The sequence below is a fragment of the Neurospora crassa genome, linkage group IV (genome assembly GCF_000182925.2).
Source record: "Neurospora crassa OR74A linkage group IV, whole genome shotgun sequence".
NCBI lineage: Eukaryota > Fungi > Ascomycota > Sordariomycetes > Sordariales > Sordariaceae > Neurospora > Neurospora crassa.
The window spans coordinates 679,788-699,301 of NC_026504.1; the positions used below are offsets into that span (position 1 = coordinate 679,788).

General features: G+C 51.6%; 7 protein-coding genes across 7 annotated transcripts; 6 read left to right on the forward strand and 1 right to left on the reverse strand.

Moving 5' to 3' along the window:
• The first annotated feature begins 14 nt into the window (after nucleotides 1-14).
• Nucleotides 15-2,503, forward strand: NCU04903 (tripeptidyl peptidase I). Its single transcript, XM_953319.2, has one exon. The coding sequence runs from the start codon at nucleotides 230-232 to the stop codon at nucleotides 2,429-2,431; it is 2,202 nt and encodes a 733-aa protein (XP_958412.2). The 5' UTR covers nucleotides 15-229; the 3' UTR covers nucleotides 2,432-2,503.
• A 1,355-nt stretch (nucleotides 2,504-3,858) lies between these two features.
• NCU04904 (hypothetical protein) lies at nucleotides 3,859-6,781 on the forward strand. Its single transcript, XM_952748.3, has 6 exons — nucleotides 3,859-4,168; nucleotides 4,252-5,349; nucleotides 5,406-5,593; nucleotides 5,669-5,779; nucleotides 6,039-6,556; nucleotides 6,611-6,781. Exons 2-6 carry the CDS (start codon nucleotides 5,203-5,205, stop codon nucleotides 6,757-6,759), a joined length of 1,113 nt encoding a protein of 370 aa, XP_957841.1. The 5' UTR covers nucleotides 3,859-4,168; nucleotides 4,252-5,202; the 3' UTR covers nucleotides 6,760-6,781.
• Nucleotides 6,782-7,724: 943 nt separating this feature from the next.
• NCU04905 (hypothetical protein) lies at nucleotides 7,725-10,283 on the forward strand. Its single transcript, XM_954260.3, has 4 exons — nucleotides 7,725-9,091; nucleotides 9,154-9,264; nucleotides 9,319-9,836; nucleotides 9,913-10,283. The coding sequence occupies exons 1-4, from the start codon at nucleotides 8,811-8,813 to the stop codon at nucleotides 10,059-10,061; spliced, it is 1,059 nt and encodes a 352-aa protein (XP_959353.3). The 5' UTR covers nucleotides 7,725-8,810; the 3' UTR covers nucleotides 10,062-10,283.
• Nucleotides 10,284-10,931: 648 nt separating this feature from the next.
• Nucleotides 10,932-12,652, forward strand: NCU04906 (hypothetical protein). Its single transcript, XM_954261.2, has 5 exons — nucleotides 10,932-11,281; nucleotides 11,343-11,453; nucleotides 11,602-11,816; nucleotides 11,901-12,191; nucleotides 12,290-12,652. The coding sequence occupies exons 1-5, from the start codon at nucleotides 10,956-10,958 to the stop codon at nucleotides 12,466-12,468; spliced, it is 1,122 nt and encodes a 373-aa protein (XP_959354.2). The 5' UTR covers nucleotides 10,932-10,955; the 3' UTR covers nucleotides 12,469-12,652.
• A 90-nt stretch (nucleotides 12,653-12,742) lies between these two features.
• NCU16741 (hypothetical protein) lies at nucleotides 12,743-13,552 on the forward strand (the record flags this gene model as incomplete). Its single annotated transcript, XM_011396059.1, has 3 exons — nucleotides 12,743-12,818; nucleotides 13,150-13,358; nucleotides 13,541-13,552. The coding sequence occupies 3 exons, from the start codon at nucleotides 12,743-12,745 to the stop codon at nucleotides 13,550-13,552; spliced, it is 297 nt and encodes a 98-aa protein (XP_011394361.1).
• Nucleotides 13,553-14,515: 963 nt separating this feature from the next.
• NCU04907 (hypothetical protein) lies at nucleotides 14,516-16,202 on the forward strand. The gene is made up of 5 exons (XM_954262.3): nucleotides 14,516-14,759; nucleotides 14,830-15,014; nucleotides 15,085-15,195; nucleotides 15,301-15,818; nucleotides 15,912-16,202. The coding sequence occupies exons 1-5, from the start codon at nucleotides 14,592-14,594 to the stop codon at nucleotides 16,058-16,060; spliced, it is 1,131 nt and encodes a 376-aa protein (XP_959355.2). The 5' UTR covers nucleotides 14,516-14,591; the 3' UTR covers nucleotides 16,061-16,202.
• A 1,933-nt stretch (nucleotides 16,203-18,135) lies between these two features.
• NCU16742 (hypothetical protein) lies at nucleotides 18,136-19,294 on the reverse strand. The gene has a single exon (XM_011396060.1). The coding sequence runs from the start codon at nucleotides 19,188-19,190 to the stop codon at nucleotides 18,582-18,584; it is 609 nt and encodes a 202-aa protein (XP_011394362.1). The 5' UTR covers nucleotides 19,191-19,294; the 3' UTR covers nucleotides 18,136-18,581.
• Nucleotides 19,295-19,514: the final 220 nt, after the last annotated feature.

Consider the following 19,514-nt stretch of genomic DNA (forward strand, 5'->3'; position numbering starts at 1 on the left):
AAGCCATCATGTCCACCACGCATACCGTGTCTACGGATCCATTTTGTTGACAGGCCTCTACATCGTCAGACGATACATCACGAAACATCCGAGTTCAGCACGGGCGCAGCAGTTGCCTTCGTGGTATGGCCAGGTATTCATGCGCCAGGCATATAAACCGGTAACATCATCTGCGCGTGGTTAGACAACGACAGTGTTGCTATCATCAAGGTACGGTTTCAGTTTTTTCATGGTCACTGCTCGCTTCGCCTTCTATATTTCTGCAGTCGCGATGTTCCGGTTCCACCTTTGGACCCTCCTTAGGCTCTTTGCTCTTCTCTCTTCGTTGGTTACTGCCTCAAGAATCGTTCTTGAAGAAGCGGGCCATCTACCGGCGGGGTGGAAGGTCGAACGCCATGCCACCGCTTCCGATCGGATACAACTGTCCATAGCGCTGAAAGAACCCGGGATAGAAGAGCTGAAAAGGCGTCTCTTACAGCAATCTACATCTGACGACCACCCCAACAGCCGTCAATTTACAAAGGAAGAGGTTGAGAAACACCGTCAACCAGACCAGAGGTCAGTCACAGCTGTGGGCCGTTGGCTACAGTCCCACGGTATCAAAAGCTACAATGCCGACAACAGCTGGATCACCTTCAAAGCTACAGCTGCTACAGTCCAGATGCTCTTTGAAGCCGACTTGGCCTATTACTCGTACAACGGTGACCCCAGCACCCAGATCCTTCGTTCCCGCTCTTACACGATTCCCCGGTGGCTCAGCGACGACATTGACTTCGTTCACCCGCTTACAAACTTCATGCCTCCTCGCAACCGTAACGACGGTACCCTTGGCATCGGCCGTCGCCAGCCAATTCAACCCAAACTGTCCGCCCGAGAGGACTTCTTTGCTCCTCCTTGCTGGACCGGCACATTCCCCGGCTGTATTCGCAAGCTCTATAACCTCACCTACACTCCATCCCCCGACTTTCGCTCTCCCTCCCCCGTGCGTTTCGGCATCGCTAGTTTCTTGGAGCAATACATTACTCACCGCGATGTGACCTCCTTCCTGGCCACCTACGCACGTGAACTACTCCCCCTCAGACCCACTCCGTCCCGGGGCGGCAGCGGGGGTAGCCTTACGCTCCCTCCCGTCACAAACACCACCTCCGAGCCTCCCTACAACATCACCATAACTCTCCTTAACAATGCCACCCGTTGGGATCCGCACTCCACCGACCCCGCCCTCTCCGGTCTTGAAGCCAACCTCGACGTGCAATACGCTCTCAGTCTGGGTCATCCTACTCGAGTGATTTACTACGCCACTGGTGGGCGCGGGACCAAACTCGATTCTTCCGGCCGTCCCCTCCCTACGAACGATCCTAGAGCGAACAACGAACCCTTCCTTGAGTTCTTGCAAGCCCTTCTTGCTCTACCTGACAACCAAATACCGCACGTTCTGAGCATCAGCTATGCAGACGATGAACAATCTGTTCCGCGAAAATACGCTCACAGAGTATGCGACCTGTTTGCTGCCGTGGCAGCACGCGGTACTTCCGTTCTTGTGGCAACTGGCGACGGGGGAGCAGCAGGCATCGGCTTCTCGGCCGGAGGCGGCGACACTTGCATTAAAAACGATGGATCAGGCAGACGGGCATTCGTGCCCACGTTCCCTGCTTCCTGTCCCTGGGTTACCAGTGTAGGAGCAACTGATAACACGGCCCTCAACCTGACCGGCGCTGCGTTTTCCAGCGGTGGCTTCAGCGAGTATTTCGATCGGCCTCTCTGGCAGCGAGCGGCAGTAGACCCTTACGTCTCCAGCCTTCTCCGCTCTCGATCAAGCAAACCGGGTCAACCAAGCCAGCCCCGTGATCTGAAAGGAGTCTACTTCTCCCACAACGGGCGCGGTATGCCGGACATGGCTGCTATCGGCTCAGGCTTCCAGATCATACACCGCGGAGAGATGGTGGAAGTACGCGGGACGAGTGCGTCAACGCCGGTGGTGGCGGCTATGGTGGCGCTCGTTAATGATCAACGCTTGAGACAAGGGAAGAGGAGTCTAGGGTGGCTGAATGGACATTTGTACTTGGACCCAAGGGTGCGACGGGTGTTGACGGATGTGAAGTGGGGACGAAGTGAGGGATGTGTCTTTCCTGGGGAGGCGCTGGAGGAGGGGAGAGGCAAGGGGAAGGAGAAATACTGGAGGCACAGTGTCGTAGAGAAAAGGCAAGGGAACTCAGAAGAGGATGGCGGTACACATGGAGGAGATGGAGAGGGTAAGGCAGATGAAGAGGACTGGGGTGGGGAGGGGGAAGTTGGAGAAGGAGAAGGAGACCAGAGCGAAAATGTTATCTTGGGAGGATGGGATGCGAGGAAGGGGTGGGATCCCGTAACGGGGTTGGGAGTTCCTGGCGACTTTCAGGAGATGTTAAAGGTCTTGGGCAGTGTTTGGTAAAGGTAGCTCCTAGCTACACTCACACACTCTCGAGTGATCGTAAGAATACACCTGACACGTCTTACTATAATGATCTACACAGTCTTCACAATCCTGCAAGTTACACACGTCTGACTCTCACTATTACACATTGGTTCCAACCGAAGTATAGAGAACGTTTCATCCACCCCAGAAAAATTATCTTTGATACATGGACCCATGCGAAAGTGCTTTTTAGCTTTACGACAATCAGTTCATCCACAATATCACGTCACCAGATCTCATGGCAGCCCCAGTGGCATGCAAAAGATCCATCGGGTGTTGTTATTGGTGCTGTCGGTGTCGATGTCGGTGTCGGTTGCGTGCGTTAATTGTATTTTAGTGTAAGTGGCAATGCCGATTCGTAATCCAACTGAAGTGGTAACTAATAAAGTGAATAAAGCAACAAAGCCGCGGAAAAGACGGAGGAGAAGTTGTTTGGGACAGCTTTGGCTTGAGTTTCTTTTACGTTTTTTCTTTTTTTAGAACAAAACTTTTTTTTTCCTTTTATTTTTAGGTTTTGATTTGTTTTGTTTTCTTCATTTTGTTGCTCATTTTTCAGAGTGCTGCTCATTTATCAGGGTGGTTTTTGGGTTGTAGGGAACTCGGGGCGGGCATTTTTCTGTATGGGTTTGTGAACTTCGTGTTTTGGTTGATCTGTTTGGAGTATATAAATGAAGTTAGATGATGTTGGAAGCGTTGAGTAATTTATCGACGATGGTAGGCGATAGGATGTTTGTTTTTATGGTTGAAAGTGGGTGTGTTGAGGATGGGTAGTAGGTTGTGATGAATGTGGTTTGTGGTGTGAAGCAGTTGGTTTTGAAGGTAGTTGGTGAAGTTAGTTGGTCAAGTTAGTTGGTGGCGTAAATCATTGGTGGTGATCTCGGTTGATGGCGTAAGTTCGTTGGCGGTGGAAGTCAGTTGGTGGTGTAAGTTAGTTGGTGGTGAACTCGAATGGTAAGGGAAGGAATTTCATTTCGAACGGTAGAACAAGAGATTCAATGTGGTGATGGCCTCAGGGCTTTCGTTGCTTGTGTGGGTTTTTGTTGCGCAATAATGGTAGGTAATACGGCGTGAAAGATAGTGTAACTACAATATCTGTAAATGTTAACGCAACGCAAATTGAAGATCACACAAACAAGCCTTTTGCCTTTTTCTTTTTCTTTTTACACTAAACAACGAAATTCTTACCAAAATTTGCTTGACTTGGCTTTGCTTTCCGGCTTCCTTGCGCTGGGCGAAACCGGAGGGAAGACGGCGGGATGAGGGGCAGGCGCCACCGGGCCGTACCGTACCGTACCCCGCCTTCCCCGCCGAAATCAACGGCCCGCGTCACGCGTGCGGAGCTCAGCGGAGCTTTCGCACCTCTTGCCACTCATCCAACAACCCCCCCCCCCCCCCCCCCCCCCCTCAGCAGGTCGTGCCTGGCGATCATCATCAACCACACAAGCTCGACTCTTGACTTTTTCTTCGTTTTTACTCTTTTATTGTCCTTTTTACTTTTTTTCATCGGCCCGTCCCTAGCAACGACGCTGATGCGAATCATGCCCTCACCTACTCGGTCTGTCGCCCGCCCTAGGGCTGCATCAGGAAGGCGTCGTGGAGACCGTTCGCTGTCAGAAGCATAGCTAGTGCGCGGGGCAGAGTCACTGGCAGGGTCATCGTTCCAAGTCCGCCCTGGTCGACGGACAAAGTCATGGCTTCATGCTTACCTACATGGTATGCCATATCAGTAAACTCCACATGTACAGCGTTTTCCCATCTTCAAGACGACAATTGCTGACACGACGCGACAAACACAGAATCGCCAATCTCAGCTTTGATGCCGCGTGGCCGTCGCCATAAACACAATGATCCCGTCGGTATAGGGTTGTGCTCGCGTCCCAAACAAACGTACCTCGGCAAGACCTGAGCTTCAACTTCAAGGGGCTAGATGCCGATGGCCGAACTGGAAAAGTTGACTCGCAGTATTTCGCAAGTAGAAATATCTCCGAGTATCCGGGTTGAACGGGTTTCCACTTCCCAACTCCCAATCCCATCAATCACTGCGGGGCAACGGCTCAACGGCTTCCCACTCCGACCGCTAATACCCTGGGTGTTCGCATCGTCCAATATAGGCCGCACAACCTCCACTGACGGTTACCGTTCCCGATGAACTCTCGCCCTGTGAAGGCGATGGCTCCAATATTCTGACCATTAGGTATCTGTGCCCACTCTGTAAGGGGCCGCCGAAGTCAATGAGCGTTCGCAGACAAGCCTCGAAGGTCTTGGTTTGGGCTAAGGCCGGGGAAAAATCGGGGCCGCCTCAAGCTTTCACGACACGGAAGGGGAACAACCTGGAAAGAGGAGCTATCAGGGACTTAAGGCTCCACAGCATGCAGACGCGATTCTTCGGACCGACATTTTAATTGGTCTAGCATGTTGACCCCCTGATCATTGACAACCACATCCGTTGTTTGTTCCGGTGATATCGTGCGGTCGGGCATTATGTACCAGTTGCATGGTCTTAGACCCAAAACAGGAAGGCATCCCAGAGAATCCTTGTCTCTTGCGCACCTTCCACAGTGGACTGAACACACTGACTGTATCACACCAAGTTGTGCGTGCCAAATGATGGCCTCTTTTGCGGTGTTAAGTACAATGCTTCCCCCGAGTCCCCTCCTTAAATTCCACCCTGCCATGCTTCGGGCACAACGACCTTGACACAGACATCTGTCTACCTCTGATTACTTTCCCTACCCGGCGTCGCGAGCATGGCGTCCAGTCCCAAGAGCCCCAAGAGCGACCAAGCGTCCAACCCACCAGCACCCGTCGCGCCTGGTCACGGCCCAACACCGCTCACGGCCGAGGAACAAAACGCAGCTGGTCTTCTTCCAGCTTCGCATTGGGCAGCTCAACCTGTAAGTCACAGATGTAATGCATCTTCCATGACAAGCATTAACACTCTCGTTCGTAGCTCGAAGAAGACGATACAGTAGATGATGGCGCCTCTTCACTCGGCTCCTTCATTTCGAGCTCCGCTTCCTTAAGTTCGACTATCTTTCAGTACCGCACTATCCATGGAAGGACTTACCACGGTGATGTTGGCAATGCCGAGTCATATGAGCCCAATGACCAACGTCACGTCGAGGCCATGGAAATCTTGTAAGTAACAACTGTACCCATGGCTTTGCAGGATTGGAGTTGACCCTAGGCTGACGTTATACATGCATCAAAAAGCCACCACGCCATGTTGGTTCAGCTGGATGGAAAGCTCTACCTTTCACCACTTGATAAGAAGAGGATTCATAAAGTGCTGGACGTTGGGACAGGCAGTGGCCTGTGGGCCATGTAAGTTTTCCTGCACATTCTGTTCATTACACCCGAGCCGCCTGAAGCGACCATGCGATCGGTCCCCGTCCCCGCAACCGTGGATTACGAGCTTGGCATCCGTCACAGATCACAGAAGTCATCATGTCGAGCCACAACAACCGAGGGGACTTGCACCTTTGTCAAACTTGTCTTTACGCATTCGCTGTGACCGGCCACACAGTGCGGTGTCACCATCTTGATTACGACCGTACTAACCGACGCTTGCTATTTGTTGTAGTGATTTTGCCGACGAATACCCCAACACGGAAGTCATTGGCACCGACGTTTCCCCCATCCAGCCTTCGTGGGTTCCTCCCAATGTGAAGTTCGAAATCGACGATTGCAATCTAGACTGGACATATGCCGAGAATAGCTTCGATTTCATCCACATGCGCATGTTGGCAGGCGTTGTTAACGACTGGGATAAGCTGTTCCGTAACGCGTTCCGGTGTTGTAAGCCGGGCGGTTATGTAGAAAGCATTGGCAGTAGTATCCATTTCTTGAGTGATGATGGATCGGTTAAGGAAGGTACTGCTATGCATCAATGGGGCAAGGTTTTGGGCGAGGCTGGCAAGAAATTGGGAAGACCGTTCAATGTGTATGAGGACGATTTGCAACGCAAGGGTATGGAAGCGGCCGGATTTGTTGACATTGAGTTCAAGGACATTCAATGTCCCCTGGGGGTCTGGCATCCTGAGAAGAAAGCGGCAGAAAGGGGGCTGTGGTATAAGTTGGCAATCGAGGAAGATCTTGAGGGTAAGTTTCTTTCATCGAGACCAGATGTTGAGTTTATACTAACGAGTGGGGCAGGGTACCTCAACTACCTTCTCAATGTCGTCATGGGCTGGACTCCAGAGGAGACCAAGAGGTTTGCTGCCCACGCCAAGAAGGAGTGGAACAATCCCAAGATTCACGGCTATTTCTGGCTGCGTGTGATGTACGGTCGCAAACCAGAATAAAGTCTTTGGGGGGGGGGGGGGGGGGGGGGGGGGATGGAGCACATGCCAAAGGGCTCTCAACTTAGGTCCCGATTACAGTTGGGAACCGGAGACTGGAGTTTGGTGCAGGGAAGTCGGAGCGAGCATCCATTCCTGTCAGGCATGTTGGATTCCCATAGTTCAATCCCATATCACATCGCAAGGACAGCCGTAGGTTCGCATTCAAGGCCCGTATCGATTTGCTGTATCTTTCATCAACCATGTAGCTTGGCTGAAGGAGAGCAAAGACCTAGCGTTATTGTCAACTTAGAAGATTTCACATGGCACACGACGTTGATCCTGGTACTTCATCTCTCCCATGTGAACTTTGAGCATGCTATATCGCAATACCAACAGCAAGACAGCAGCTAGCGGTTCCAGTTAGACGGTCTTGGTGCTTTTAGAGGGCGGTCCAACATGTTTTCACTGCAAGACCGTTTTTGACGCACTTAAACGTGATCAAATACGCTAGACTCCTCGTCCCACCTACATGGGGTGACCCTGCGTGAATTCTGTTGCAAATCGGAAAACTAGACCTTGTGATGCGTCAGGTATTTGGGAAATCTGCAGTCTTTGTTGTTGGTACTGTTCGGGAGGTACGAGTCCGGTGGTCTAGCGGGGTCAGCGGGGGCAAAGCACGGATCGGAAGGGTGGAAACCGGGCTATTTTCCGGTTCCGGTCCCGGCATACTTGTGGCAGGAACGACTGTGTCGTGCCCCACCCTTTCCTCGATCTCCCGGGCCACGCAGCCACCAGCCCTCCTCGCCCCTCCAAGGAACGTCCTGGTCTGGCTTATCTGGCCGGTTCTCCTCCTCGAGCACACTCAATCAATTGTCGACAAACTGCGGTTCGTGTCCTCACATCTTGTCTCTCCCGTTTGAACCGTTGTTCAACCTTCTCAACCTTGCCCACCCAAGGCAGTTCCCAACATCGCCCGCTTGTCCAATGATTGAGACGCTGACCTGGCTTGTAGTAGATGCTATTATCCCCCCGAAAGACACAACACCTCCTCCGACCAACCACCGATCCTCTTCAAGAGCTGGTGATGTGATTTTTGAGCGCGCGAGTCAATGTTGTGCTTGGCCCATTCTTACGCTACTCCGTCGCTTCGAGTAACGGGTCACTACCTACAGTGATGGTTAAAAAATACTGTCCCCCTCACCATATTGGATATGTGGGTGAGAGGGACAGTATCTTTTGACTATGAGTTTACCATCTTCACACTGCCAATCGTTCGCGGTCAATGCTCGCCCAACAGCGCTGCGAAATCCTTCAGAAGAGTCATGACATTGGGAACTGAAGAATGCGACGTGTCCCCTCTCCCACATTTAACCTTTGCGGTATTCCCCAGTTGGGGTGCTACTGTACCGCAGCCTGCAGGGCCAAGAACCCCCTGCCACTCAGGTGATTCTTGCAACCCCAAATGGCGGTTACCGTGCCCGGGACTGGGCGTTACAACCCCGGACGGCATGTAAAACACTTTGTGAGTTCGAGAAGACTGCCGGTTGCCGGTCGCAGTCGAGGCCATTTTCAGTACAATTCCAAGCAGAGGGGAAGGGTTGCAATGCTTCCAGTAGTCGAAAACCGCCTGGTCACAGAAAAAGGTGAAAGCATGCATAGTCAGGAGGGGCTATTGCTACAGGATCCTGCAGCGGTGCAGAAAGCGTGCCTGGCACATGTCAATTGGTCCGCTGCCCGGTCTCTTTTTGACACCAAGAAACCAAGCGCCGCATCACGGTGCCACGATGGCCTGTCCAAGTCCTCATAGGGCCGCGGAAGGAAGGCATCCTATAACTTTGCAATGCCTGTTGCATTGTTCACGGTGAATGGAACGCTAAAACTTTAGTGTATAATGCCATCGTTGGCCTTCCTCAACCCTCCCGCCCTCGCTGTTTAAAATGTGGCCCAGTTTCCTTTCCTGCTCCCGAACCTACAACCAAGCTTGAACCCGTAGCCGTCCGTCATCTTTCGGATACTTTTCCCAGCACTCAGCTTGTTTCGCTCTCGTTGTTTCACTCACCAAAACCCCAAGCATGGCAACCGAGCCTGCACAGCAGCAACCATTGCTCAACAATGAGGAGCAAGCCGCAATTGGTATTCTTCCTCCTTCGCATTGGGAGGAGCAATCCACCGTAGAGGACCCCGACGATGATTCGGCTTCAACCATTGGATCGTTCATTTCCAGCACCGCCTCGCTGAGCTCTACCATCTTTGAGTATCGCACCATTCATGGAAGAACATATCACGGCGAGATGGGCAGTGCTGAATCCTGGGAGCCCAACGATGAACGTCACAGTGAAGCGTTGGACCTTGCGTAAGTCTGCCACCACATACCTCTTTGACTTTGTGAATCCGAGTCTGATATAATAGATACAGTCAACATGTGTACACAGTGGTACTGGACGGGAAGCTCTTCAATGCTCCTCTCGATAAAAAGAAAGTGCAGAAAGTCGTCGATATTGGAACAGGAACGGGCTTATGGGCAATGTGAGTCGGGCGAAGCTATGCCACCAATGCCTCGCTGATGTATGTTTCCCCTAGCGACTTTGCCGACGAATTTCCAAATGCCGAGGTGATCGGTACGGATATTACCCCTATTCAGCCCACGTGGGTTCCAGCCAATGTAAAGTTCGAACTCGACGATTGTAACTCGGAGTGGACTTGGCCCGACAACACTTTCGACTTCATCCACATGAGAATGCTGTTCGGTATCGTCGAGGATTGGGACGCTATATTTCGTCAAGCTTACCGTACTTGTAAGCCCGGTGGCTATACCGAAAGCTTTGTTTGCGACAGCACCTTCAGGAGCGAAGATGACACGGTGAAAGATGATAGCGCTCTTGCCCAGTGGGGAAAGGTCTGGAATGCGGCAGGGAGGAAGATGGGACGGACATTCGAGGTTTTCGCTCACAATCTCCAGCAGAAGGGTATGGAGGCGGCGGGCTTTGTGGACATTGAAGTCAAAGACTACTACGTACCCCTTGGTGTTTGGCACAAGGACAAAGTCCTGGCCGAAAAAGGCCTTTGGTGGAAAATTCATTGCGAGAGTGATCTTGAAGGTAAGACCCTTTTGAATGGCGATACCCTGATTGTGGCTGGAGACATACCGGGATTAACTAATGCGTGGTTATACAGGCTACCTGAACTACCCGTTCAACGCGGTGATGGGGTGGACTCCGGCGCAAACTGGCGTATATGCCGCTCAGCTTAGGAAGGAGCTCGGTGACCCGAAATACCACGCCTACACCACGGTACGTTGTGTTTGGGGTCGTAAGCCAGAGTAAGAACTCTTTGGATGTGTCTATTCTCATCCAAACGGTGGTTCAACAAATGGAGTGTTGGCAGGTCATGTCCTGTCACGAAGCTGGCGAAGATAAGCATAGAAGGCACACAATGGCCCACCTCAGTTCATGCAACCCACATCCAATGCCAAACCCCCGTTATGCAAGCAATTCTCGCGGTCGAATTGTAGTGTACACCACCCTTCAAGTGGTATTATGGCCCCGTCAACTCCGTAACTACCGTATGATGCAAGTGAAATAGGCTGCCTCAAGTTGCATAAAATGAGGGCCGAGAGGCTTCGGTGCCCGTACACTGCATCGCTAGGGAGCATCTTGGCGCCAAGTATGTAGTGTGTCCAACCTGAATCCCACCGGGGGTGCTCAAAATGTGCTTGGCACATCACATCACGGCAAGAGAGACGTTGAGAGTTTCCCTGCCACGTGCCTCTGGATCCAGCACCCTTTCTTTTCTTTACCCAGCACTGCACACCAAAATGAAAGCGACCTACTAGTCTGGCCAAGTGTGCCTGCCTGCCTTGGTAGGTAAAATCCAGCCCTCCAAATTCGCCGCTCTTGCTAGTACTTCCTCTTTCCTGCTTTCAAAGATGTATTGACAGTCTCACAAGGGAATACAGGCAGCGAGTCAGCCAGTGATCCATGCCAGTCCCACACGAAGGCATCGCGGAGCATCCGCGTGGGTCCCGCCCTTTCCCTTAAGTAGGTTGCGTTCTTCACAGTGGAGAGAGCGCTAGCAACTGTACCACAGGACCCCTCCTGCTCTCGCTGTTCATATGTAATTGGCCTCGAACACAAAACCAAACTGTGGCCGTCCATTCTCGACATCCACCTTACCGACACCTCGTTCCACGCATTGTTTCACTCGTCAAAACCACCAGCATGGCTCACAACTCCAACTTCCCCAATGGTGGTCCAAATAATACGGCATCGTCGTCGGCAGACGAACCCAGAAAGGTTCCCATATCCATGTTGCTCAGCAATGAGGAGCAAACCGCAATGGGTATTCTCCCTGCCTCACATTGGCAACAGCAATTCACGGACGACGAAACCGACGAAGATGTTGTCCCCAGGGCCAGGACCGCATCGCTCACCGAGTCCATCTTCCAGTATCGCCATATCCATGGGAGAACCTACCACAGCGATCTCGGCAATGCAGAATCGTGGGAACCCAATGATGAGCGTCATATTGAGGCAATGGAGATTGCGTAAATACCTGCCCTTTCAAGTACCGACAAGTTTGGTTGTATATGCTGACCATGGTAACAGCCACCACGCTTATATGCTCACTATGGGCCACAGGTTGTATTGCGCTCCACTCGACAAGAACAAGGTCCGAAAAGTGTTGGACATTGGCACAGGAAGTGGTCTGTGGGCAATGTAAGTCTTACTCCACACACGTCTTGCGCACTCGTCCGGTCTCGAAGCGCTTTGTGATGTTGCGCCCGAGGGCAGACATGCGATTCGAGCCCTGGCAGCTATAACCTGCCCCAACCGCCCTTCTAACAGTATGTCTGGTGCCGTCTAGTGACTTTGCCGACGAATGCCCCGAAGCCGACGTCGTCGGTACCGATGTCACCCCTATTCAACCTTCCTGGGTGCCCGCCAACGTCAGGTTTGAGCTTGATGATTGCAACCAAGAATGGACCTGGCCAGCCAACACCTTTGATTTTATCCATGCGCGCATGCTACTTGGCGTTATCGAAGACTGGTATTTATTCCATCGCCAGGCCTTCCGGACCTGTAAACCGGGTGGTACGTACCCCCCCCTGACGTCTTCCATCCACCAATTGTCCATTGACAAACACTCACACAAGTTCCATGCAGGCTACGTTGAAACGTTTGTCGTCTGCAGCACTTTTCAATGCGACGACGGTACGTTAAAGGAAGACAGCGCCGTGTCACAATGGGGCAAGGTTTTTAATGAAGGTGGAAGAAGATTCGGCCGAACGTTTGAGGTTTACGAGAACGACCTCCAACGCAAGGCTATGGCAGCTGCTGGCTTTGTGGACATCGAGTATAGAGACTACTATATACCCGTAGGTGTCTGGCACCCTGAGAAGGAAGCAGCGGAAGTCGGTCTATGGTGGAAGTTAGCCATCGAGGCGGACATTGAAGGTAAGATTGCATGTGCAGCCAGCACTCGGTTTGCGGCGAGCACCCCACCGTTCCACGATCAGCGACCTGAGTGGGTCAGTGCTAACGTCTCCCGATAGGATACCTCAACTATATCTTCAATATCGTGGTAGGATGGAGTCCGGAGGAGACCAAGTCGTATGCCGACCGATGCAAGAAAGAGTGGAACAATCCAAATGTTCACGGCTATGCCATCGCACGCAGTGCATGGGGACGGAAGCCAGGGTATTTCCCAGGGAACAATGAGAGGACTAGATGATTTCGGACTGTCCTGTGGCTCTGAAACTTGAACGACATTGATACCCCCCTTGTCAACACTCTGCCGGGCCCGCCAGCCGACTGCAGACTACCTGGCTCAGCCTTTGCCCTGTGCCGGCAATCTCGAGAGGTTTTGATCGAGACCCGCCTTCTCTCTTTTACCAAATAACAACCTTTCACGATTCAAACTTGTGCACTCGAGCCGCTCGCATCACCAAATCAACCTGAATCATTAAAACGGTCAAAAAACATCAAGACTACCCCTGCTGATCGCAATGGACTTTGCTGCCAAAGAAAGGATCGTCGAGTTCAGTGGCGCTCTTTTCACTGCCATCGAGATTCCCATCTGGGGTTCATGACACCGACCGACCTCAAAGTGAGGCTCAGTTCAGATCTCAACTCACCAACCGTCTCACCACTCAAGCAAACCAACCATGGCATCACGTCGTGTCGTACAGCGTCACTCCCAAGCCCTTCGAATATGAGAGTTTCACATCTCGCAGCGACCCGACAGCCGGGCAGGTATTCCAACAGTCGATACCAACGGGTATGACGGTCAGAAGTTTCCATAGCCATCCGTGTGCTTTATCCGTCCACTCAAACCCCGCAAAGTAAGTGTTTCAGATATTTCACTTACCAACTCACCCATTCATCTGACTATCAACTAACTCTCATTACTTAGCCCAGGTGCTCAAGAATCTCATCATCAGCTTCGACAAGACCTTCATTCGCTTCGAGCTTCTGGACGGTACCACTAAGAATATCAGAGACAACGACACGATCAACGAAAGATTGACTGAAGAGGATGGAGTGGGCGACCGGCCACCCCGATTTTGTATATTTTACCGGCCATCTCTTGGTGTCAGCCAACGACCCATATCCCGCCGAGATGTAAGACCCAAGTCATTATTCACATGTTGCTTATCCTTTCCTTTCACACAACTCATTCGCATCAACGTGAAAGAAACGGCAAAAAGGGTATGGTTTCCGTGTTCATTTTGCCATTTTCCCTTTCGCGCCATTTCTCCATTTCCACTTCTATGATACTGATTCATGGTATATTTGCATTGTAGGTGAAACTTTGACACAAGGAAAAGCTTTTCTCCAGCCTAGCCCAACCGCCACCGCTTCGTGCTCGTCGTTAGTTCCAATCCAATACGAAAATCGATTAGTCTTCCTCGCTTCGATCGGTTGAACAACTTCATGCTCGAATGGAACCGACGCCCGCCATTCGTTCAACATGATCCATCACATTTTGATGTGCCCAACTGTCTCCGGATCAAGTTGCCGGGCGGGGTGAACCCTGTCAACTTTATCAAATCACAAACTTCTCTACCACATGCTGAACACTGCCAGTCCATCGATGGAGACAACATGTCCCTTTTTGAAGCCCGTCACTACGCCGCATGATCAGATTGAGACGCAACTGCATCCCCTACTCTCTACTAGTGCAGGCCGCTGCAGGGAAACAGAGCCGCTCCAAGTTGATGTAGAAACCGTCCCGGTCAAAGAACTGCGGATTCCAATTCGGCCGACGGTTTATCCCCGGCTTGGCGGCTACTGTGCCCGTCTTGGCTTGCACAGTTGAATGGGGTGAATATCCTGACGGCCATTGAAGAATGTAACGCTCTTTGGTGGATTCAACTGTTGATCCGGCGACCGACCTTGAGACGTTGCAACGTTCGGTGGCAGGGGACTGCAGGATACCACAGGCATGGCATAGCAAACACAAGCTATTTGGATCCCGCAGTGTGCAGAAGCGATGTTTGGCACCTGTCGATTGGTCAGATATACACCCCTGGAAATCCAAAACCCAGTCTTCCACGACAGTCTCACCAGTTGCATTGCCCTTGCACCGCATCAGGAAGGAACTTTAGCGATTTGTGGTCTCTCGTGCGCGCTTCACAGTAACGCGACCATGAAAGGGACTGTACACTCTTGCCTTTGCCGTACGATACTCCTCTCCACCAAAATGGTACAAAGACCTGCCCATGGAACGACTCTCTCCCAAGTCCCAGATCCTCAATTTACGACGCCGCACATTTTTCCCCAGTGCTTCTGGCTTCTTTACTTTCGCTCCCCCGACACCGAACCGACTCGGCTGTCCTTGCCGCTGTCACAACCATGAGTTCCAGCGCGCAAAGCCCCCGAAGCCCCAAGAGCCCCCAGAGCCCCCAGAGTCCCACGGGCAAAGCGACCTCGCCGGCACCAGCAGCTGCCCCGGCCCCGCTAAGCGCTGCTGCGCAAACCGCAGCTGGCATTCTTCCTGCAACCCATTGGACGGAGCAACCGGTAACTACCTCGAGCGTTCCTGATCACAAAATTGGCTTGCACTTGCTGATAGGTCGACCCATGTTTGCAGCTTCCCGAAGATGATGTCGACGATGGGGCATCTAGCCTCGGGTCATTTAATTCCACCACAGCTTCCATAAGCTCGAGCATTTTTCACTACCGCGAAGTTCACGGGAGGACATATCACGCTGAAATGGGTAGGGCCGAGGCATGGCAGCCCAATGACCAACGCCACCTTGATGCGATGGAGCTCGTGTAAGTTTCTGCACAATCCTCTGGCAACGCATCCCTACCTTCTCGGATCAACAACTAACAGCCGGGGAAGGCATCACGCCGTTATGGTCACACTGGGAGGGAAGTTATTTTCGTCGCCTCTCGAACCAAAGAAGGTTCAGAAGGTGCTGGATGTTGCGACGGGTGCTGGCCTGTGGGCGATGTAGGTTTTGTCCTCAACGTCATCTTCTAAATCCTGATTGACTCAGGTGCCTGTTAGACGACTTACTTGGTCGCACATGGATGGCTAACTCAATTGCATATTTAGCGACTTTGCCGACGAGTTTCCCAATGCTGAAGTTATAGGAACTGATGTCTCTCCTATCCAGCCTTCTTGGGTACCCCCGAACGTTAAGTTTGAGCTAGAGGATTGCAACCAAGAATGGACCTGGCCCGAAAATACATTTGACTTCGTCAACCTTCGTCTACTTGTAGGTATTGTTGACGATTGGTATGCCCTCTTCAGGAACGCCTATCGAGTCGCTAAGCCTGGAAGCTATGTGGAAAGTTATGATACAGGATGTCATCTGCTGTCTGACGACGGAACAGTAAAGGAAGGTAGTGCTCTTGAGCAATGGGGCAAGGTCTTTCGCGAAGGTGGCAAAAAGCTTGGAAGAACGTTTACAATATACGAAGAAGATCTCCAGCGGAAAGGAATGGAGGCAGCTGGGTTTGTTGATATTGAGTTCAAGGATATCATACTTCCGTATGGCGGATGGCACTCTGATAAGGAACTCGCGGAAATTGGTGTTTGGTGGAAGATGGCCATTGAGGCGGATCTTGAAGGTAAGCTCGCTTGTCATGAACACCGTTGCAACTCTTTCACCTCCCGCTTCCTGAATGCGACTTCATCCAGTCAATTCTGATGATACGCTCTAGGTTACGTCAACTACATCTGGAACAACGTCCTTGGTTGGACACCGGATGAAGCGAAAGCCTTTACCCGTCACGTGAGAAGGGACATGAATAATCCCAACATCCACGGGTATCTCATGGCACGTGTTGTATGGGGTCGCAAGCCGGAATAGGCATCTCAATGGTGGGAACAGTTGGTGGCGCCGTATTGACCGGCAGGACAGATAGAGGGGGAGGGGGGAATTGGTCGCCGAGATACGTTGCAGTTTGGAGTACATACAAATGCAATTTTCCATCTGGCAATGATGAGACATGACATTCATTTCCTATGAATTCATCAGGTTTCGTTGATGCGTTACGTTACCAATCCCCATCTCCCATCGGTCGCTACTTCTGGTGTTTCCGTCCACGAATCGTCCTGACAGCCACGCCCACAGTGACCAAAGCTAACAAGTCCCGGACCCTGTTTTTAGCAACCGTCTCGGGCTTTTCCATGTTGTCTGTCCCGAGATCAACTACACGGCATATTCATATTACCTGGTCAGGCTAACAGTCAACTCACGGCTTTGATCATGTCGCTTAATAAAACGGCGTACGGTGTAGCGAGCTTCGGCTTGTGTACGCTCCGCATAACATCGAGGTTATACGAATCGACAATGACATTATGAATTTTACCTCCAGTGATACCTCTTTCCAGGGCGCCACGTGTTGAACCATACGGAAGGGAGTGATCACGGTGAACGACGTCTGTGGTGGTGAAAGTCTTGATTGAAGAAGAAAGATGAGATCCGATTTATAGGTATACAGGAGACCCATGTGTGGATCGTATCCACTAGTGCCAGAAGAATGCTAAGAACTGGTGATGGCTTCAACAGCAGGGAACTCATGGAAGCGGCGATGAACACGCCGGCGGATTCACAGCGCCACAGAACCAGGAGCGCAATACTATGAATATCTAGCTATAGCAACTCTGGAGTTGCCGGGTCTGGCTATTAAGCAATACACCATTGGTTCTCCCACTACCTTAACGTCCCTACGTGTTGCACTACCCGTAGTCACCTTAACCTACCTCGCCCCTACAATCCTGGCTCTCAAGTCTTCATTACAACACACGGGAAGTAGGGAACTTCCACAGACATTGACTGAACTTCTGGTTATCGGACTCCAGGTCTGTGTGTTGCTAAGAGAAGATCGAAATCAGTCAGTCATTATCAAACAACACGTTATAATGCTCATTCATCAAAATTCACTCCGAGAAGCGTCAAGTGGGGGTACAGTAGTCTCCTCCATACGTACCTGCCTACCTAGGTTCTTACATTTTCCTGTTCCTAAGTACCTACAGACCGAGACACAATCACCAGAGTCCGACCTACTCTCTAGCCTTCTTCCTAGGAACCCTATCGTCATACTGTACACTCTCCTTGTATTCTCTTCCGCCTCCAACTTCACCTTCTCACAGTAAGCATGCAACCAGATCTTCCTCAGGCAAATCACTTCGCAATACATAGGCACCGAATCCCTGGGAGAATCGACCGCCTTCATCGTCTCACTCCTCTCTTGCCTCGGTAGCAGCAAACTCGCCAAAGCTGACAACCTCATAACCTCCAGGAAGAAATCAGACATAATCCGTAAGTATACTGCCCGATTAAGTGCATTTCATGCCCACCAAATAAGTGGGGAAGACGTGTTGCCACATAGGAGTACTGTGAATTGGATTCATCAATATCCTGCCTTTTCACACCTATGTTTCCAAAGGAGTAACCCTCCGCACACCCTACCCATTCCCTACATACACCCGAAATCCAGAAATTGTGGGACTATGCAGCTGATGACACCTGACATTGTAAATTCGATTTTTGGGTCATTTCTTTCACGCTCAGATTTTCCATACGGTTAATTGCACCCATTACCGCCAGCCATTTGCACGTCGTATACTAACCTTACCCCCAACATACATGTAGTGATCTCGCTCAAATCAATGAAGTTCCACTTCCATGGTCTACAACCTCTCTTGATTGCGTGCGCCCGCTGATGGTTTTATATATGAACTGTAGGTGGGTAACCCAGAAATCTGACCCAGGTGCCTAACATTCAAAACGTGTAAAGTTACAGCCAAAACATGGTAATTTTCATGTCAGCTGCCTTGGAGATTCTGTGGTGTCTGTAGGGAATTGAAATCAACGTCTTGCGTAGAACTTTCAGTGGGCATGAAGGTTGCAGTATGTTTACTGCTCATTCCTGATTTGCCTAGAAGTTGAAAATCAATGCCCGGAGTCAATACGGTATGCAGGTGAGATAGCAAATGGAAAATTCAAATTTTGCCTAGAAAATGTAGTATCGGTTGAAAGAACCGAGGAAGTTGGCCTTCCAATCCGCCTTTGACCTTCGGCATAACACATAACATCCGTTGAACCGCTTTGAAATAGTCCATGTGAACTTCAATGAATCAATTGCCCCTGCCAGTAGGTAGATACGGTAGCACCGCAAGGAAAGACGAGATATTCTTGGACCAGAGTGCGGATGATCCGGCCAAAGATCCAATGTCCAAACACACAGCCATGTATCATCAAACCCTCTCCACGGTGTATACCCAACTACGGACGCCGAAGACTCCGTTTCATGTCATGGCCTTGCTCCGTTGTTCAGTTCCATTGCCCTCAACACTCCGTTTCCCCAACATCGTTCACCACGCACTTAGTCCTCCTCCAACCGCCTCCCGCCACCGCCCCAAAACTTGGGGTTCACCTTATCATCCGCGGCCCTCTCCGCCTTCCCATGCTTTTTCTCAAAGTCCCTATTATGCGCGTCCACTTCGGCCTGCTGTTCCTCGGTCAGCTTGGGCTTGTTCCCGGGCACGCTAGCGTTGCTGATCTTGGGCTGGGCCGGCGCGCTTGGATGGGAGCTCGAGAGGGGCTCGCCGCCACCGGTGCGGCCGCGGGCGTCGCCGTTCGCTAGACCGTCCGGCATGGCGAACTTGTCCGAGTCGGAGGTTGAGGATGAGGTTGAGGTTGAGGTGTTGGAATTCTCCTGGCCTTCGGAGGCGTTGGGGATCTGCCCCCCGGTGGGCGAGGAGCCCGTCTCGACGGCTTCCTTGGAGCGGGAACCGCCTGACTGGGCAGAGGCGTCCTCGGGGGATTTTGGAGAGGAGGTGCCCGTGGATTGACCCGAGGTCGTGGTGTTTCCGTAGCCGGCGGTGGATCGGAGATGGCGGGAGGTGTGGAGGGGTGCGACGCCGCCGGCGGGGAGAGTAGCGCGGGGCGTTGCGAAGGCTCGGAAAAGGGTGCGGGAGGCGAAGCGTTGCATTGTTACTGGGTGTTTGAGAGTTGTGGTCTTTTGCAAGGCTGAATTAATGGAAGGGTGAGAGCTGGAAAGGATTGTGAATCTAGGGGCAGAGAAGCTGTGTTTTGTTTACGTGCTTGGGGCAGTCGGATGGCCAAAGAGGTACTCAATTGGCGTGACGTTATGGCTATGACATCACCACTCAGTGCAACCATGCCCGCTGATTCGCGGGGAAGAAGCAAGGAAAATCGATGTACTGTGGAGATTCTAATATGATCCGTGATTCAACATAAAGCCGCCCACCTGACCAACCTCCAATGGCTTTCATGTTTTGAGAGCATCTGGAAC

Coding starts and splice junctions, on each gene's coding strand:
- NCU04906 (XM_954261.2), top strand. CDS start 10,956: ATGGCTCACAACTCCAACTTCCCCAATGGTGGTCCAAATAATACGGCA. Junction 11,454..11,601: donor GGAAGTGGTCTGTGGGCAAT/GTAAGTCTTACT, acceptor GGTGCCGTCTAG/TGACTTTGCCGACGAATGCC. Junction 11,817..11,900: donor TCGCCAGGCCTTCCGGACCT/GTAAACCGGGTG, acceptor AGTTCCATGCAG/GCTACGTTGAAACGTTTGTC.
- NCU04903 (XM_953319.2), top strand. CDS start 230: ATGGTCACTGCTCGCTTCGCCTTCTATATTTCTGCAGTCGCGATGTTC.
- NCU04907 (XM_954262.3), top strand. CDS start 14,592: ATGAGTTCCAGCGCGCAAAGCCCCCGAAGCCCCAAGAGCCCCCAGAGC. Junction 15,196..15,300: donor GGTGCTGGCCTGTGGGCGAT/GTAGGTTTTGTC, acceptor TTGCATATTTAG/CGACTTTGCCGACGAGTTTC. Junction 15,819..15,911: donor CATTGAGGCGGATCTTGAAG/GTAAGCTCGCTT, acceptor GATACGCTCTAG/GTTACGTCAACTACATCTGG.
- NCU16742 (XM_011396060.1), bottom strand. CDS start 19,190: ATGCAACGCTTCGCCTCCCGCACCCTTTTCCGAGCCTTCGCAACGCCC.
- NCU04905 (XM_954260.3), top strand. CDS start 8,811: ATGGCAACCGAGCCTGCACAGCAGCAACCATTGCTCAACAATGAGGAG. Junction 9,092..9,153: donor AGTGAAGCGTTGGACCTTGC/GTAAGTCTGCCA, acceptor TAATAGATACAG/TCAACATGTGTACACAGTGG. Junction 9,837..9,912: donor TTGCGAGAGTGATCTTGAAG/GTAAGACCCTTT, acceptor GTGGTTATACAG/GCTACCTGAACTACCCGTTC.
- NCU04904 (XM_952748.3), top strand. CDS start 5,203: ATGGCGTCCAGTCCCAAGAGCCCCAAGAGCGACCAAGCGTCCAACCCA. Junction 5,350..5,405: donor CGCATTGGGCAGCTCAACCT/GTAAGTCACAGA, acceptor TCTCGTTCGTAG/CTCGAAGAAGACGATACAGT. Junction 5,780..6,038: donor GGCAGTGGCCTGTGGGCCAT/GTAAGTTTTCCT, acceptor TATTTGTTGTAG/TGATTTTGCCGACGAATACC.